The 18,256-nt window shown below is 39.2% G+C and overlaps 4 protein-coding genes across 4 annotated transcripts; 2 read left to right on the forward strand and 2 right to left on the reverse strand.

Annotated features, from left to right (window-relative positions):
* Positions 1-5,588: 5,588 nt before the first annotated feature.
* LOC123273580 lies at positions 5,589-6,295 on the reverse strand. Its single transcript, XM_044741020.1, has 2 exons — positions 5,821-6,295; positions 5,589-5,776 (listed from the first exon to the last, which is right to left on the reverse strand). Exons 1-2 carry the CDS (start codon positions 6,293-6,295, stop codon positions 5,589-5,591), a joined length of 663 nt encoding a protein of 220 aa, XP_044596955.1.
* Positions 6,295-6,984, reverse strand: LOC123273581. The gene has a single exon (XM_044741021.1). It carries the CDS (start codon positions 6,982-6,984, stop codon positions 6,295-6,297), a length of 690 nt encoding a protein of 229 aa, XP_044596956.1.
* Positions 6,985-9,268: 2,284 nt separating this feature from the next.
* Positions 9,269-9,769, forward strand: LOC123273582 (uncharacterized protein PB18E9.04c-like). The gene has a single exon (XM_044741022.1). The coding sequence runs from the start codon at positions 9,269-9,271 to the stop codon at positions 9,767-9,769; it is 501 nt and encodes a 166-aa protein (XP_044596957.1).
* Positions 9,770-10,039: 270 nt separating this feature from the next.
* Positions 10,040-12,130, forward strand: LOC123273583 (putative mediator of RNA polymerase II transcription subunit 26). Its single transcript, XM_044741023.1, has 3 exons — positions 10,040-10,153; positions 10,195-10,699; positions 11,598-12,130. The coding sequence occupies exons 1-3, from the start codon at positions 10,040-10,042 to the stop codon at positions 12,128-12,130; spliced, it is 1,152 nt and encodes a 383-aa protein (XP_044596958.1).
* The last annotated feature ends 6,126 nt before the right edge of the window (positions 12,131-18,256 follow it).

The following is an 18,256-nucleotide window of genomic DNA, read 5'->3' on the forward strand; positions in this document are numbered from 1 at the left end:
CCCGACTTTTGAAAATCTTCGATTTTCTTAGCGGGAAGTTAAAAACAAGAGGACGAGGAAAAGGAAAATCTTCTGACAACTCACCTTTAGGGCATAGTAACCAAGCCGTTGAAAACCGCCTCCATCAAGGTGAAGGACAGGCGCTCGAGGTCCTCGTAATTGGGGCAAACCACGACCTCGAACTTGGAAGGCTCGGCCTCTCCTTCAAAGCCTTGGAAGCAGAAAAAGGTTACTGCCTCCACAACTTCCGGAGGAAGAGGACCAAACACGTCCATGAATCGAGACGCCAAGAGCAGCGCCCGGCCTGGATTCACCGGACGCGCTAGAGCCTTCAAGATTCGGATGTCCGCTCTTATGTCCTAAAACAAAGAAAAACCAAACAAAATTTTTTTTTCCATTTTTTTTCCTCTCCCCTTTCAGCTCTCATATATATATCAAATTTTAGCTTACCTTCTCCCCATGAACCATGATGGCCATCTGGTACCAGGTGTCATACCCCTCAAAATTGTTCAAAGTAGGATACATTATAGAAATCTTCACAAGACTACTTTAATACATTCATTACTGAGACAATACTGACACTCGACACGGCTTCGTGAAATCGAGAAGTGAGGAGGATTAGCCATCCGTCAGCATATAATGCAACGTGAGATTAAATTATAAATTCAAATATTCGCGCCAGATGACTCCTCTTGTTACTCTTTTTATTATATTAAGATACATTAAGTTAAACTAAAAATTGTAAGTGGCTTTTGCTTATAGGGGAGGTGGCCATAGGAAAACCGATAAGCTATACTAGCTCCTCGCTTTTCCGGAGTAATGTTATGTCCACCCGCAAAATTTTTCTTTTAAATTTAAATCACCCGCGCAGATGGAAGACTTCTCCATGCGCGAAAGCCACAATAAAATATAAGCTACGTGACTGCTAGTTGACTAGCGGGAACTTCTGCAACCTCAGCACCGCGAGTATTTAAAAAGGCGATCAACAGCCAACGCCTCGTCTTTGTTATTTAATTCGACTTCCGCGTTTAGCTGACGGTCCCGTGCCTTGTAAGAGTTCTTTGCTATAATTTGCACTGCACTTAAAGGAAGTTTGGACGCGGTTTAACCGGCAGGCCACGTATTAGTTATTAATTATTAATTATTAAATAAATTCTAGAGAGTCTTATTCTCAAAGTTCTAATATGCTCTGCACTTAGGCGAGAATTCGGTCAATAAGTAAATAAAAATTTCGTTAAAGCTAAATTTGCGCACTTTACCCTACGGGGGACTGGAGGACGTTAGCTCAAATAAATAAAATTCAAATAAATAAATTACGTTTAGTAAAAAGTTTAAAAGTTTTGGTGTTTGTTAAATAAATCTTAAAAAGAAGTGAAATCTGTTTCGAATAAGTTCATTTCATAAAAATAAGAAGCCCTTAAGATAAGCAGCCCAAATCCATCCAAATCCATCCGCTGCAAAGACCAACAGAGGGCCCATTCAAGGAGAAGGCGCTAACAGCAGCCAAGGAATCACGGATCCGATCATAAGAAATAATCCTGCAAGTAGTAAGTACATCTATACTCAATAAATCCGTGCTCAGTCTCAAACGAAGGCGTGGTAAATTCGTACATCGAAAACGTCCCACATAAATAATTAAAACAACGGAATTAAAACCTCCGTTGCGTATTCTTTAAACTGTTAGTCCAAACCTTCACCGTTTACGCTACCACCCTAAAAACGCCCTTGGACATAACAATTTTGTCCTACATATCGAAATTTTCATTATCAGAGGTTTAGCAATAACATACTTGACATATTATGTGTATACTTCACAAAAATTTTCATCTTTAGAATATTAAAAAAATTTAATTGAATCATATTTACAAAAACTTGTATTTTATAATGAATTTTAATCGAAAATTTAATTAATATCATTACGTCGGTACCCACAACATATTTTACGAAATTCACCTTCGGCAAAGTTTGCCAGACGCGTGAATTCATTTCGAAGTAAATTTTTTCTGTCGTTGTAGTGAAAAAGAATTTAGTGCACCACTAAAACAAAAAAAGCATCACATCTTCCTGTTAGTCTTATCCTCACTCTTTTCACGGGCTGAATGGGCCCCTGCAGCTGATGCTACTGTAGTTCAAGAAAATAGACCGTTAGATGCAAATTTTGAGGTAAGTTCATGAATTTTAATTATAAGTTACTTCGAAGTATCTGGAATGGGATAGTAAAAAAATTTTCTTATCCAACTCTCGAAGAGGGTGAAAAAGATTAAAAAAAAAAGTGTGTGCGTGTAACCTTTACGCGCGATTGAAGTAAAACTTCTTTGGCGTTGACGGCATATATCACTGAAATAATTAAATTTTAAATTCTTGGTGGTTCTCATACATGTTTAGGATTTTTAATGGGTACGGTGGTAGGTTCTGTTAATAAGTAAACGTGAGGTTAATTTACTATGTATATTGTAACGATTCACGACAGAAATATATCACCCGGAGCCACGTGCACTCAGGACGGGGAGTTAGGTCGGAATAATGGTGTCCACTACTGCACTTTGGGTATCAGAGTCGAAGTTTAAAGGGTAGTAGTGGGGTAGAAGGCCCCGAAGATTTGCGAAGGGACACGAAGAAAATCTTCGGGAAATAGAAAAGTGTGAGAAAAGTGCAAAGGGGCAATAAGCCTTCGTGACGTCAGCGGGCCCGAGAGTACAGCTGGCCATGCTGACCTCGGGTCCTCTATCGCTTGGGTTTATTGCACATAGAAAAAAGAGTAAAAAACAGGAAAGGTTTGAAGAAAATTGTTGGGAAAAAACTCATGGGAAAAACCCACAAGCCGGAGAGAAAAGGCTCCGGATCTTAAAATGTACAAATATTTACAACTTAATCCTATTACAACTGAAAGTTTACAACTAAATTATTCTATTGAATTTACTACATTTTACAATTTCAAATCTTAACTGTAGCCTAAATGTCTAACAAAATAATTTTAATTTTAACTAAATTTTACTAATTTTTAAATAATTTTAATGTCAGCGGTCACATGACCGCCACATCACCCCCCTACCAGTGAATGAGTTCACGAAAACCACCCTGAAGGCGGTCCGGGAAGCGGACACGTCTTCCTGTTCGCGTATGCCACGCGTCTTCTTCTGGAAGTCCTTGGGTTGGCGGCTGATGGCCGCTACTGTGCGTGCTTGGCGTTGCTGATGGTGTCGACGGGCTAAACATCGTTGGCTCGTCTGGTGCTGGGTCTACCAGCTCTGGTGTGGACGGAGCTGGGTAGTCCACTGGTGGTTGGTCTGCAGATAATGGACCTGGTTCTGGCTCGTCGGAAGAATCCGCCATCACGTATGCTGGTTTGAGTCGGTCGATTGAAACGGTTACGTCGTGGCCTCTTACGTGTATCACGAATGTTCGCTCCTTGCGCTTGATTACCTTGAACGGTCCTTCATATGGGCTTTGTAATGGCGCCTTGGGACCATCGTGACGGACGAAAACCTGCGCAGAAGTAGCAAGATCTTTAAAAATAAATGTTTTCTTACCACCATGGCGTGAGCCTGGAACTGGACGCAGACTGGTGAACTGTTTTCGGAGACTCTTGACCCACTCAGCTGCGTTGTCATCTTCCTCGTGCCTCGCTTGCGACACTAGGAACTCTCCTGGAATTCGCAGTGGCTGTCCGTAGACCATCTCTGCCGCTGTTGCTTGAAGGTCTTCTTTCCAAGCTGCTCTGATTCCTAGTAGAACTGTTGGTAAAACTTCTGTCCAACGCTCGTTCTCATGACACTTGATTGCAGCTTTTAACTGTCGATGGAAACGCTCGACCATGCCATTCGCAGCTGGATGATACGCTGTCGTTCTGAAGTGGTTCGTGCCAGCCAACCGGTTAAGTTGTCTGAACAAATTTGCTTCGAATTGTCTGCCCTGGTCCGTGGTAACTCTTAGCGGAGTCCCAAATCTGACGATCCAGGTTTCGTAGAACGCACGTGCTACTGTTGCAGCTTCTTGATCCTGTAATGGTACAATTTCTGGCCACCGCGTAAAACGGTCTACCATAGTGAGACAATACCTGCATCCTTCCGATGTTGACATGATGACAATGTCCAAGTGGACATGCTCGAACCTCGTAGATGGCGGCGCAAAAGATCCAATGGGTGCTGAGACGTGCCTTGATACCTTTGAACGTTGGCACTGGATACACTGCCGAGCCCATTGCTTGCAGTCTGCTTTAATCGACGGCCAGACATAACGCTGTGTTATGAGTTTGACTGTCGCGTTCGCACCAGGATGCGATAAACGGTGCACTGCATTGAAGGCGACTTTTCTAAATGGAGTCGTGATGAATGGGCGTGCTACCGGTGTTGAAACGTCGCAGAAAATGAAAACGTCTGTACCTGGAATTAACATCTTTTTTATTTGTAATACTGAGTTATTGTTACCTTGTATAAACTCTCGTAGTTCTTCATCGTCTTTGTGAGACTCCGCAAGAGCCGGGTAATCAATCGTGGCTTCTAGCTCTTCGATCCGGGATAAGGCGTCGGCTACGACATTGTCTGGACCTGGAATGTGGCGGATGTCCTTCGAGAACTGACTGATGAAGTCTAAATAGCGAAATTGGCGCGGTGAACATTGGCTTGACTTTTTGTGAAGGGCAAAGGTAATCGGCTTGTGATCTGTGTAGATCGTGAATTGCCTTGCCTCGACCATGTGTCTGAAGTGTTTGACTGCTTGGTAGATAGCCAAAAGTTCCCGATCGTATGCTCCATATTTCTGCTCGGTTGGGCTTAATTTCTTTGAGAAAAAATCCAGAGGTTGCCATTGTCCTTGACTTGTTGCTGGAGAACTGCTCCGATGGCAAAGTCAGATGCGTCGGTGAAAATCGCCAGTGGAGCATCTGATTCTGGATGAGCTAGCAAGGTAGCTTCAGCGAGGCTGTCCTTGCATGCTTCAAAAGCCTTTATTGCTTCAGGGTTCCAGGGTACCGGTGCGTTTCCTTTAATGTTACCCTGGAGTAGATTGTTTAAAGGTGCCTGGACTGCAGCAGCTTTGGGTATAAATCTGCGATAAAAATTAATCATACCCAAAAATCCTCGGAGTTTCTTTGCTGTATCGGGCAGTTTGAAAGCCTTTATTGCCTCGACCTTCTCAGGGAGTGGCTGTGTACCTGCGCTGGATACTAAATAACCGAGAAATTCAATTTGTGATTGTCCAAATACACACTTACTTGTATTTACCACCAGTCCGTATTTTTTAAATCGCTCAAAAACGATGCGGAGATGCTTCATGTGCTCCTCGAGTGTTTCTGATGCGATGAGGATGTCATCGATGTATGCGAAGACAAAATCCAGACCCTGTAGTACCTCGTCGATGAAGCGCTGGAAGGTCTGAGCTGCATTGCGTAATCCGAAGGTCATGTATAAGAACCTCAAAAAGTCCAAATGGTGTGATGATGGCTGTCTTCGGAATGTCTTCTTCTGCCATGGGTATCTGGGTGTATGCCTTGGAGCTATCTATTTTTGAAAAAAATTTCTTACCCGCCAGATGTTGAGAGAAATCCTGGATATGTCGTACTCCGTACTTGTCTGCGTACGTCCGCACGTTCAATGCGCGATAATCGCCGCAGGCTCGCCATTCGTCGTCCCCTTCTTGGGAACCATGTGAAGAGGCGATGCCCACGATCCTTTTCCTGGACGGGCGATACCCATCTGAACCATCTTGTTGAACTCCTTTTGGGCTGCTCTAAGTTTGTCTGGAGCTAACCGTCGCGGTTTTTGCGCGACTGGTGGCCCTGGTGTGGTTAAAATGTAATGTTTAGTATTATGTTTTACCTGCCGGGGTGCACCATCTGGGCGTGTGATCTCCGGGAACTCTCGCAGTAAATCGTGAAACATTGATGACCCGCTGATCGTTTTATGCTTGGTTCTTCGCACTCGGTCACCTTTCCTTTGAAGGTAAGCAGAGTGGTCGAGTCGATCAGCTGGCTATTCTGCAGGTCTGGCAAGAGTCCGTAGTGAGCCAAAAAATCTGCGCCGAGGATTGGCTTGGAGACGTCTGCGATGACGAACCTCCAAGTGAAGTCGCGTCTTAGTCCCAAGTTGAGTGAAAGCGTGACAAACCCGTATGTTGCTATCGGGGTGCCGTTGGCTGCTGAAAGTTCGTAAGAGGACTTTGCATGCGAGCCACGGAGTCGTTGTCGGGGGAAGACGCAGAGGTCTGCCCCGGTATCCACAAGGAATTGCACTTTCGACGAGCGGTCCCAGACGAATAGACGGCGTGATTTCTTCGGGCATTGGTCGTTTGCCGTCATTAACGACCTCCCAGCTGGTTTCCCGGGGACTTAACACAAGGGGTTGTACACCGAGTGGCTTTGGTATCGAATCTCCAGTGATACCAGCACAAGTCCGCGGGACGTTGACTTCTTGAATTTGAACGCGAGCGGGATCTGGAGCGTCGTTGCTTGTGCTTCTGGGAACTAGAATTGTTCTGCACCGGATCGCGTCCTGCTCTCACTGCTGCCATCTCCCTCTTCATCGTAGCGACTTCCTGGTGAAATGCCGCACTAAGCTTCCTCATCTCTTCCACCAAGGAGTCCTCTTGCTTCGGCGCTGTTCGGTTTACCTCCGCTAGGCTGGGGCGGATCGGCATATGCACGATGGAGGCGTCCGCTATCTCCGCTGCTTTCTCAAGTGGCTGATCTTTGACGATCTCCAGGATAGCCTGTAGCTCTCGCGGCAGACGTCCTTTCCACAAGGCGCGCACTGTTGATTCTGCAATATTTTTGCCCGCTAAATGTTGCAGGCGGCGCAGGAACTGGGACGGCTTTTGGTCACCCATCTCTTCACTTTCCAGGAGCCGGCGCGTTCTTTGGTCCTCGGTGGTCCCAAGTCTTTTCAAAATTTCGGTTTTGAAAGTCGTGTATGGTGCATCTCCTGGTTCGCCTAATATGAGATCGCGAGCTTCCATTGCCACGCTGGTCGGTAGCTTCGGTAAAATCATCGCGTATTTTGTTTTCTCCGAAGTTATTCGCGATGCTGTAAAACTGCCTCGACGAGTGCGAACCACATTTCCACGTCGTCATTCTTGCACTCGGGTAGCTGCGGCGCGTATGAAGTAGTGGCGTGGACCTCGGGGTTTGTTGCCTGCGGGTTACTTCTCTTCTTCGTTAGTCATTTTTATAATTTACACTCATTCTGCACTAAAAGAATGTTTAAAAAGACATTTTAGCGATACGCGGGAGAGGAAAAGAAGGAAACAATTGTATATTTTTGTAAATAAATAAATTAATTAACTACATTGAATTTAACTAAACAGAATTACCGCACTAGAATCACTGTATTTTTTCACGGGGTCACCACTTTAGGATTTTTAATGGGTACGGTGGTAGGTTCTGTTAATAAGTAAACGTGAGGTTAATTTACTATGTATATTGTAACGATTCACGACAGAAATATATCACCCGGAGCCACGTGCACTCAGGACGGGGAGTTAGGTCGGAATAATGGTGTCCACTACTGCACTTTGGGTATCAGAGTCGAAGTTTAAAGGGTAGTAGTGGGGTAGAAGGCCCCGAAGATTTGCGAAGGGACACGAAGAAAATCTTCGGGAAATAGAAAAGTGTGAGAAAAGTGCAAAGGGGCAATAAGCCTTCGTGACGTCAGCGGGCCCGAGAGTACAGCTGGCCATGCTGACCTCGGGTCCTCTATCGCTTGGGTTTATTGCACATAGAAAAAAGAGTAATAAACAGGAAAGGTTTGAGGAAAGTTGTTGGGAAAAAACTCATGGGAAAAACCCACAAGCCGGAGAGAAAAGGCTCCGGATCTTAAAATGTACAAATATTTACAACTTAATCCTATTACAACTGAAAGTTTACAACTAAATTATTCTATTGAATTTACTACATTTTACAATTTCAAATCTTAACTGTAGCCTAAATGTCTAACAAAATAATTTTAATTTTAACTAAATTTTTACTAATTTTTAAATAATTTTAATGTCAGCGGTCACATGACCGCCACACATGGTATAAAATAAATTAAGGAAAAAATTTTTTTTCTCGGGAACTTGGACAATAAAAAACTAAGATGTTACATTTCCAAAAATATCTCAACGTTTCGTTGGTTTATTTCCAACTTCTTCATGAGATCTAAAACATAATTACATTGGAATATTTAATTATAAAATTTACGTCAAGTTCCGAGTAAAAATAAAAATTGATTTTTAAAAAATAAAATTTTTATCCACTACCGCAACACCGCTGTACTACAGCCGTTTAGAAGACAAAAGCGCCGCAACATCAAATCTTTATTTTCGACTCGCATAACCGTAACACCACCGCAACACAGCTGCACGCTGCTTAATTTTAATCTAAATTATCGCTGCAACACCGCCGCAACATAGCTGCACGCTGCTTGATGTTATTAAAATCGTCGCCGTAACATCGCCGCAACACCCCTGCAACACTGCTGTACCCCAATGCTGAAGCATAGCTACAATTTCACAAAAAATGGCATCATAACTAATTTATCACGCAATAATTAATTAATAAATAACTTGAACATAAATTTTAATGTAAGACCTATTCTTTAATCTCCTTTTATTCAAATGCCTAATATTCAAACAAAAAAAAATTTTTAAATAAGGCCAAAGTACCGCGAAATTATTGATTCTTTTTAGTCGTATTATTGAAGTATATTTTTAATTTTGTCCCCTGGGTTGAACAGAAGCAGCACGCCTATCGAAATACCCTGGAAAAATTTTATATAATGATTAAACTGCGATGGGATTCGAACCTGGGTCGTCTGCATGAAAGTCTCGAACATTACCAACTGCGCTGCAAGTCGTAGTTAACTAAATAAATTTAGCTTAGCTATTTTAATGATGAACAAATATTTTATTTCAATGTATACCACCAAACGAAGGTAGTGCAGTGGTGTTTCAGCAGTGTCACGGCGGCGGTGTTGCAGCGGTGTTGTGGTATATATAAGGGGTATATGTGACTCACGCTGCATTCGTGCAGCATTTCAAGCATACTCACCTCGAGACCAACGTGATCCACAAATGTAACATTTGTGGATTCGTTGGAACCGGGAAGTACCCGGTGAAAACTGTGAAGGCACATATCCTCAAAGAGCACTCGGGTGACCATGGCCCCTCGGAAATTACAGTAGGCTCCCCCCTCAGGGGAGAACCCGCAAATAATTACTTTACCACGCGGAGAATACTATCGGGGCTAACTGCTCTGAACGTAAAAGCTCGTGGAGCTGGAGCAGCCCGTGCCTCCATGGCTTCCACTGGCACGGTCGTCCCAAGTAATAGAGATAGGAGGAGCAGTAGCACAAATGAAAATGTAGCGAGTGGAGGGAGGCGTAGCTCCTCAATTAGCAGCACCGTGGCAATACGGACCCCCCCTAGTAGCGTCCCCACACTTAGGTCGTCGCTCACCACCACCAACAGCACCACCAGGACCACTAGGAGGGAATCCACTTCCACGTGTCGCAGCTTGCCGCCCAGTACTCGACTCACAACCTCTCGTCCTTCCACCACAACAGTAAAGACCTCCAGTACTGGTACCGCCACGCCAGGCGCCACCAGTGCATCAAAAAGCAGCCATGTAAAGTTGACCAAACCGCGAGTGGTCTCCAACGTCAAGGTCACGAACACCAAGACCATTACAGCCTTCCTGAGGACAAAGCAGGCAGCACCAAGCAGTAGCACAACACCACCACCACCATTGACGTCCACCAAACGTAAGTCCTCAACGCCACTCAATGCCACCACCTAGGCAAAGCCCCGGATTAACCTGGCCAAAACAACAACTCCATCGACCACTTACGCTGAGGCAATTACCAGAAGGACCAGGGCACAGTCTGCTCCACCTAGTGCCATTCCTAGGGGCCCTGGTCGGCCAAGGAAGACGTCAGTGCTGCCTGTAGCTGTTTCCTCAGCGACACTCATGGCAACAACAACAACAACAACGGTCACGACAACGGCTATGAGGGGCCCGATCATGGCCACAAAGTCAAGTCCCACATTGATTGTGGGCAATTTGGCCATGGTCAACGAGTTGAACGAGAGTAGTTGCTCAGTACTGGGGACAGGAGAGGGGATTTCAAGGCCAATAAGCCCGCCACAGACAGGGAATCAGAGGGAGCCACCAGTAGCGACGGTGAGTGAGACCTCCCACCTGTTTCCTAATGTTATTATTAGAACCCCACCAAATACGGCTACGCCTCTGAGTCCCCCACTGCCACTGATGTCAAAACACTGGTCACACTATACAATAGTTTCAACAATAGTACCAACCAAAGCTTCAATAGTAGTCAAACAAATCTAGTCATACTTAACAATAGTAATCTAGTCAATAATCCTCAAAATAGCAACAACAGCAATAGCAATCCAATTGATATCAGTGGCGCTGATGCGCGGGCTGACTCGCCACTTCCGATTGCTGGCGCCGCCGACACTGTTCAGGCAATAATTAATATTAGCAGCATAAATGTCATACCAGACAATAGCACCCTAAAACATACACCAATTCACAATAATTCAATTCAAATCATTTCAACCAATCACTACAATAACAATAGAAATATCAATAATAATAACAATAGCAATAACAATAGTAACAATAGCAAAATGCCTACCCTGAGCAGTATCGCTGGCGACAATGATCGGAACAACAACAACAACAATGATATATACGGCCACAGATGTAAAGGCTGCGGCATATACATTGACAACAATGACAATAATAATAATAATAATAATAATAATAATAATAATAATAATAATAATAATAATAATAATAATAATAATAATAATAATAATAATAATAATAACGCTACTGGTAGCAACAACTATCCTAATAATAATAACAACAATAACAACATGAACCGTCCTAGATGGACAAAAGTAGGGCGCGGTCGAGGTGGTCGCAATGGCAGACGGAACTTCACACATCAACCCAGCAATAGTAACAACAATAGTTCCGACTTCATTACTAACAATCAATTCCCCCTATATATATATATATATATATATATATATATATATATATATATATATATATATATATATATATATATATATATATATATATATATATATATATATATATATATATATACCTAAGCTATAAATAATATACCTTTCTAGTAGAAAATAATAATTAAATTTTTACTCAGGACAGTGCAGCCGTGTTGCGGTGATGTTGCGGAAGTGTTGCGGCAATCTCAATTTTATAATTTCGTCACAGATTTGTTGCAGCTGTGTTTCGGCGGTGTTGCGGGATTTAAGAAGTATTTTAGAAATATTTATCATAGTGCAGCCGTATTGCGATGGTGTTGCGGCAATTATAAGTTTTTTATTTTATCACGGATTTGTTGCGGCTGTGATGCGGCACTGTTGCGGGCACTTAGACTCCGTACGGCGCTGTTGCGGCTATTTTATGTTATTACTCGGAATTCTATATAAGTACATTCCATCATTCATAGTAAACAAAATACATAATAATAAACTCCTGCGATATTCTGAAACGAATTTCAAAATAACCAGGCGTTCAAATTAGCGGAAGTTTAGGAATTTACAAGATCATCTGATCGAAAATGTAGACTCAGCTGATACGAAGAGGATATATAATTTCACCATGATAGAACTCCCGGGTGAGGTTCAGAGTATTCTTAATCTAGACTCCAACTTCGGTTTCCCAACATCAAATGACAAGCTTCCATTGGTGAATATAATTAAAGATCTTGAGGGGTGTGTTAACGGAGTCAAGGATGATCAGTTGTCGAATGATCAACTTTCAGAGTGGAGGAACAACTTAAGAACGAGAGGGGTGAACATTGTGATTAATTATATTAAAAATCGACGTGTGATAAAGAGAAATCAAAAACGACATAGTAGGTTTATTAAGAATATTAGAGTCACTAAAAAGTTTCTCACACTACAGAAAGAGTTGTTGGTAATGAGATCAGACATAGGGAACTCGACTGTGGTGATGTACAGGGAAGAGTACCAGAGGGAGATGAACAAACGTGTCAATGACGAGGAAACATATCAGAAAACTGGTCGTGATCCAACGTTGACTGCAGGACTTGGGCATCAAATTAATCAGAAACATAGTGGAGAAAGACCCGACTAGAAATTACTTTGGGATTACCCAGCGTATACATCTGGATCTGATTGGGTCCCGAAGAGGCACGCCCAATTGGGAAATCCCTATAAGGGCTTAATTAGCCCCCAATCGGGCAATCCCAACGTAAAAATAGAATTTTTTACTCAGTTTTTCCCGATAGGGCCCTGCGTGGGACCTAAATGGGAAATCCCAATGCAAAAATAAGTAGTTTCATTCATTTTTTCCCAAAAGGGTCTGTGTGGGACCTAAATGGGAAATCCCAACGCAAAATTAAAAATTTTTATTCAGTTTTTCCCAATAGGGTCCTGTGTGGGACCTAAGAGGGATAACCCAACGGAAAAAAATACAATTTCTAAATTTTCCCCAGTGGGATCTGTGTGGAATCTAAGAGGGATAACCCAACGAAAAATTATAATAAAATTGCTAAGTTTTCTCAAGTGGGATCGGTGTGGGACCGAAGAGGATTTTCCCAACGTAATGTAAATAAGGCATCGATGGGTTTTCCTAACTGGGCTCGTAGTAGGATCCAATCGGGATAACCCAACCTAAGAGTAGATGCATGAAGAAATAATCTTCAAACTTAAACAATCGTTTATTTATATAACTAGAAATTCATATTGCGTGCATACGCGCGCGCTCTAATCTTGAACCAATAAGGAATCAGGGTCCATGTTTTCGATACTAAGCTAACTTCATTCTACCATCAATTTTAGTGTATAGGATCAATCAATCACCCAAAGACCTGTGAGCTTATATTATTAGCATATATTCATTGAAAATTAATTAGAAATAAAAATAAAAACTAGCCGTTAAGTATAGAAAGGAATTGGGAAAAAAATTCATCGAACTTTGTTAAATAAAAACTACAAAGTTTTGCTTCATCAAATTTTACATAACCTTATATTTTGAAAATTTAATTTTACGAGATTAAAATTACATTGTAAGAAATCGGGATGAATTCGGAATAAATCTTAATCCAAATTTAAATTTAATCCCATTTCTCGGAGTTTTGGAGTAAAGTAATTAAACAATTTGCGTGTAGAGTGAATCTGAAGTTTTTTAGCGGAGTTATTCTAGATTAATTTGGGATCAATTCCAGATTAAATTCAAGCACTCTACAGAAAAAAAAAGTTCACTTGAGCCAAGAAAATATTTTTCTTCCCAATTATTTTCTTGAGCGAAAAAAAAATTTTTTTTGGCACAAGAAATTTCACTTATTCTAATAAAATTAATTTTTTTGCTTATTAAAGAAATAAGTGTCTTGATCCAAGAAAATTTATTTAAGTTAAGAAAATGTTGTTGTTTTGAGAAAATTCAGCCTCTTGCTCCAAAAAATTTAGTTCTTGATAGAAGTAAATTTTCTTATCTTGAGAAAATTTCTCTCTTGCTCCAAAAAATTAAATATCTCGATAGATGTAAATTTTCATTAATATTTTTATTGATCAACATGTCAAATGAGAAGATCAAGTAATATTGAATCATTTTTTTTTTATTTAAAATGTATAATTGCACGCTAAAATAATACAAAATTGGTATCAAATATTTAAGAGAAAAATTTTCTCAAGGTGAAAAAATTTGTTTCTCAGCTGAAGTAATTGGCCCTGCTTTCCTAAAGTATCTAAAAATCCCGATCAAATATAAAAATTTATTGTATCAAGTATTTATGATGAGTTGAATTAAGAAAAAACTACTTCCACCAAGAATAAAATTTCAAGAAAGATTTTTACTTCGGCCAACACAACTTCGGTCTTCCTTCAGGCATACGAAAATTTTCTTGAGCCAAGAATTTTGTTCTCCAGTAAAGTGTTATGTCCACCCGTAAAATTTTTCTTTTAAATTTAAATCACCCGCGCAGATGGAAGACTTCTCCATGCGCGAAAGCCACAATAAAATATAAGCTACGTGACTGCTGGTTGACTAGCGGGGACTTCTGCAAACTCAGCACCGCGAGTATTTAAAAACGAGAAACGGAGACCGCTCCCTGTCTTAGTTGGTTAATTCGACTTCCGCGTTTAACTGACGGGCCCGTGCCTTGTAGAGTCCTTTGCTTTAATTTGCTCCGCACTTAAAGGAAGTTTGGACGCGGTTTAACCGGCAGGCCACGTATTAATTTTAAGTATCTTAGAGAGTCGTATTCTCAAAGTTCTAATTTGCCCTGCACTTAGGCGAGAATTCGGCCAGTAAATAAATCATAGAGAACCGGAATCTCAAAGTTCTAATTTGCTCTGCACTTAGGCGAGAATCCGGTCATTAAGTTTATTCAAAATTTCTTAAAAGCTAGTTTTGCGCACTTTACCCTACGGGGGACTGGAGAACGTTAGCTCAATCAAATTAATAAAATTCATTAATATAAATTTCGATTAAATAAAATTTGTTAAAGTGTAAAAGTTTTAGTGTTTATAAAAATAAATATCAAAAGAAGTGAAATTTTGTTCGAGTCAATTTATTTCGTAAAATAAGAAGCCCTTAAAGTAAGCAGCCCAAATCCATCCAAGTCCATCCGCTGCAAGGACCAATCAGAGGGCCCAATCCAGGAAAAGGCGCTAACAGCAGCCCCGGAATCACGGATCCGGTAGTAACTAAAACCCTGCAAAGAATAAGTACATCTATTCTAAATAAAATCTGTAATCAGTCTCAAACGAAGGCGTGGTAAATTCGTCCGTCGAAAACGTCCCACATAAATAATTAAACAACGGAATTAAAACCTCCGTTGCGTATTCTTTAAATCGTTAGTCCAAACCTCAACCGTTTACGCTACCACTTAAACGCCCTTGGACATAACATAAAGAATACTGGTGGCAGCGGTGGGATATCGAGTACGAAATTATTTAACTTTTGTTTGAGAAAATTTATAATCTTTAAATATTTCCTCTTTTTCTTTTAAATCTATCTCTTATTAAAATCAAGTAAATTCCACTGTTAAGTAAACTCTAGTTTTGACAGTTTAAGAATCTCTTTCTTAAAACCTAAAATTATCAGTTTCTTTTATTCTTAAATTTTATAAATTTTCAAGTCTCATTTAAAATTCTTGAAATTTTTTTTATATATATACCATTAAGTCCAGAAATTCTAATTTTTGTTTAACATTTTTTTTTGTTCACATCAAAGTTTTTCTTATAATTTGCTAAAGAATTTTCTTTTCTTTTATTTAAAGGAGTTATAAAATTTAAAATAAAATCATTTCTTTTCATTATTTTTTTCACCTTCTATTATAACTTTCTTCTCTTAATTTAAATAATAGTTATTATTATTTAAAGAATTATTTTGCTAATTAAGCAGTTTACGGGTATTATTTTTAAATTATATTATTTAAATTTTATTTATAAAAGTTTATTTTTGCCTTTCATCATTTTAATCTATTTCTAGAAATTAGTTAACAAGAACTTATTTTGGCTAAAAATTATTTTGAACCCTTTACACTTATACTTACATATTACGAGAAGGGTGCTTTGAATTTAGCACCTTCTCTTACACAAAAGTTTCCAGTTCTGGAAAGGTGCTTAAAAAGCACTTTCTTTAGCTGAGAAAAACTTTCACAAAACTCAACTCTTGGGAAGGGTGCTTTGAATTTAGCACCTTCCCTTGATCACAGATTTACTTGGCTAAAAATAAAATTTTTACCAAAAGAAGTCAGAAAAAACTTAAATATTCGAAAATTTTTTTTAAAATTTTTGTTTATATTGAGACACTACAAAATGTCCCGATGTTACCAGCCTGGCGAACTACCACCCGAAATTTTCGTTACCGACACTAGCTAAATTAATGTGTAGCCCCGTGACGTCACAAGACGACACGAGGAGGGAAAAATCAGCTACGAACCTCAAAACTTGAGCGATGATCGACACTTCGATCTATCCCCCGGTGTCAACCACCACGCAAAATATTTCTTAGTCATTTTACTACTATTACCACTATTACTGCTATTAGGTGACTACTCACCAAAATCTCAATTAATCTAAAAGTTTATTATTTAATTTAATATTCTGTATTATTTTCTATTAAAATTATTATTTTTCGCATCAGGTGATTACTCACCACGCTCACTAGTATTATTACTAAATTAGTTATAATCTTAAATACAAGTGTTCTGTTTCATAAATATTTCGTTACCGAAATATTATAAGTCTTGTTTAAAGCGTTGATTTGGTGAAATAAAGTTAAGTTTCTTTTATAATCTTTGTCGCCAATCACGATTTATTACTGAGAACACCAACATTAATTTAATACGTCTACAACTATTTCGGCCAATCTCGTCAATCAAAAGGGTCAATCAAGGACGAAGGGTCATCTTCGCAGTCAAATTTGTAAGTAATTAAAGCAAGTTAACTGGCACGCGCGAGAACTTTTGTCTAGACCTTTTCTATTAAACAAAATACCGACATTCATACGGAAGCGAAATATTCCAAAGAGCAGTGGATCCCAAAACTTTTTATGAAACTTAGGCGACTATTCTCTTATCCGCGAGGTTTAGTGGGCTAAGGAATTAAATTTTTTAAGATTGAAAAATTTAGTGTTTCAATGGCGCTCGAACAGGGACACTGCCCTCATAAATGAATGTTGTCTATTACCTGTAAACTCTAAAGAAATCGTAAATTCATTTTTATAAAACCAAGAATTCTTTTTATATTTGATACTTTACAGAAAATTTATAAAACTTATTTAAACAGTGAAAGTTTTGTAATCACAACTACAAAATTTATTTAACTAGTGAAATTTTTGTTATAAAATTACATCAATTCTAAAATTTATAAAATTAATTTCTAAATTGACAAAAATTCTCACGTTCTCATATTAATTCATTTAGTTTAAGCATCATAAATTGAAAATATTCCTATTATACTATAAATTGTAAAATTATAATCCTATTATTGTAAAGATAATTATGCTGATGTCATAGCTGAGAAGTACTCTCAGTAAAATTTATCAAAAGCATTTTCAGTATTAAATTTATCAGTATACAAATCTTTACAAGGTTATTGTCTAATACACTTTGTGTGCCGGGTCATAAGCCATCAACACGTTGCATACTCGAACTCAAGTAAAACACAACTCAAGGTCATTTCACGTGTATATTCTTAGAAAAATCGGTTGTCGTATACTAAGTATTGAGACTCGGAAATGAAATAAATTCTTTTATTTTTCTATAAAGTGTCTTTTGTTCAGTTGAGCCGGAACTAAACCTTTCATCTAAAATAAATAATAGAAAGTATTTCACTATTGAAACTAAATCTCTTATTTAACTTTATTATTTATAATAAAAATTTAGTGTACAATAGCTAACCGTTATATTAAAATCAAATACCGTTGTTAAAATAATTTATTTTGTTTAACTTTGCAGTTTGAATTTCAAAATAATATTAATCGTTCATTCTAATTATTAAATTGTTATTAAATACTAAGATTCAGTTATCAAATTATTAAAATCAAATATCGAATATTTACTATATCTGGGATTATCTACTTTAATTCGTACGCGTCACTGAAAAATTATTTCTCGAGAAAATCTGGGATTAAAATTCCTGACAGGCGTGTCACTGTAAAATAATCTAAACAGAAGATTAAATAATAGTTAAAATAAAATTTAATTAACATTACAACTATTCATAATGTTTTCTCACACCCCAGTAAATCAGTTCTCGGTACCGATTAGTAATAATGCGAATTTACAAAATCAAAATTTATTAAATTTTAATCCAATCCAAAATTCAAATTCAAGTCTATATTTACAATTACAAGACGATTTACTTGGACTAGACAATCCGCAAGGTGACATCTACAACAGTACTGTCAATAATAGCACTGACCCTACAAATAAAACTGACAATAACGCAAGTAGAGTACCTGACCCCAAAGATACAAACAGTGCGACTAAACCCGTCGAGGTAGTAATTAGACAATTAAGAGCCGAAGCAGAAACCTGGAAAACAGCTTGTCAGCAATTGACGTCACCCTTTGCCAGTACCTTAGCTCGAACGATGACTAATACGATAAATAATAATAATCACATCAACGACATATATGCGTTTCAGCCGCGGGAATTCCCGAGTTCAAATTTTTCAGCGGGAAATCCCTCCGTGCCGCCCGCACCTAATTTTTTCCATTCGGACATGCTTCCCTACCCTACAGCATCAG

The sequence above is a fragment of the Cotesia glomerata genome, unplaced genomic scaffold, assembly GCF_020080835.1.
Source record: "Cotesia glomerata isolate CgM1 unplaced genomic scaffold, MPM_Cglom_v2.3 scaffold_11, whole genome shotgun sequence".
Classification (NCBI taxonomy): Eukaryota; Metazoa; Arthropoda; class Insecta; order Hymenoptera; family Braconidae; genus Cotesia; species Cotesia glomerata.

Bases quoted from the DNA above. Each gene is read 5' to 3' on its own strand.
- LOC123273580 (XM_044741020.1), bottom strand. From the start codon at position 6,295: ATGACGGCAAACGACCAATGCCCGAAGAAATCACGCCGTCTATTCGTC. The intron at 5,777-5,820 runs GCAGGTAAAACA...TAACCACACCAG, and splicing joins CGCCCAGATGGTGCACCCCG to GGCCACCAGTCGCGCAAAAA.
- LOC123273581 (XM_044741021.1), bottom strand. From the start codon at position 6,984: ATGATTTTACCGAAGCTACCGACCAGCGTGGCAATGGAAGCTCGCGAT.
- LOC123273582 (XM_044741022.1), top strand. From the start codon at position 9,269: ATGGCTTCCACTGGCACGGTCGTCCCAAGTAATAGAGATAGGAGGAGC.
- LOC123273583 (XM_044741023.1), top strand. From the start codon at position 10,040: ATGGTCAACGAGTTGAACGAGAGTAGTTGCTCAGTACTGGGGACAGGA. The intron at 10,154-10,194 runs GTGAGTGAGACC...TGTTATTATTAG, and splicing joins GGGAGCCACCAGTAGCGACG to AACCCCACCAAATACGGCTA. The intron at 10,700-11,597 runs GTAAAGGCTGCG...TCGAAAATGTAG, and splicing joins TGATATATACGGCCACAGAT to ACTCAGCTGATACGAAGAGG.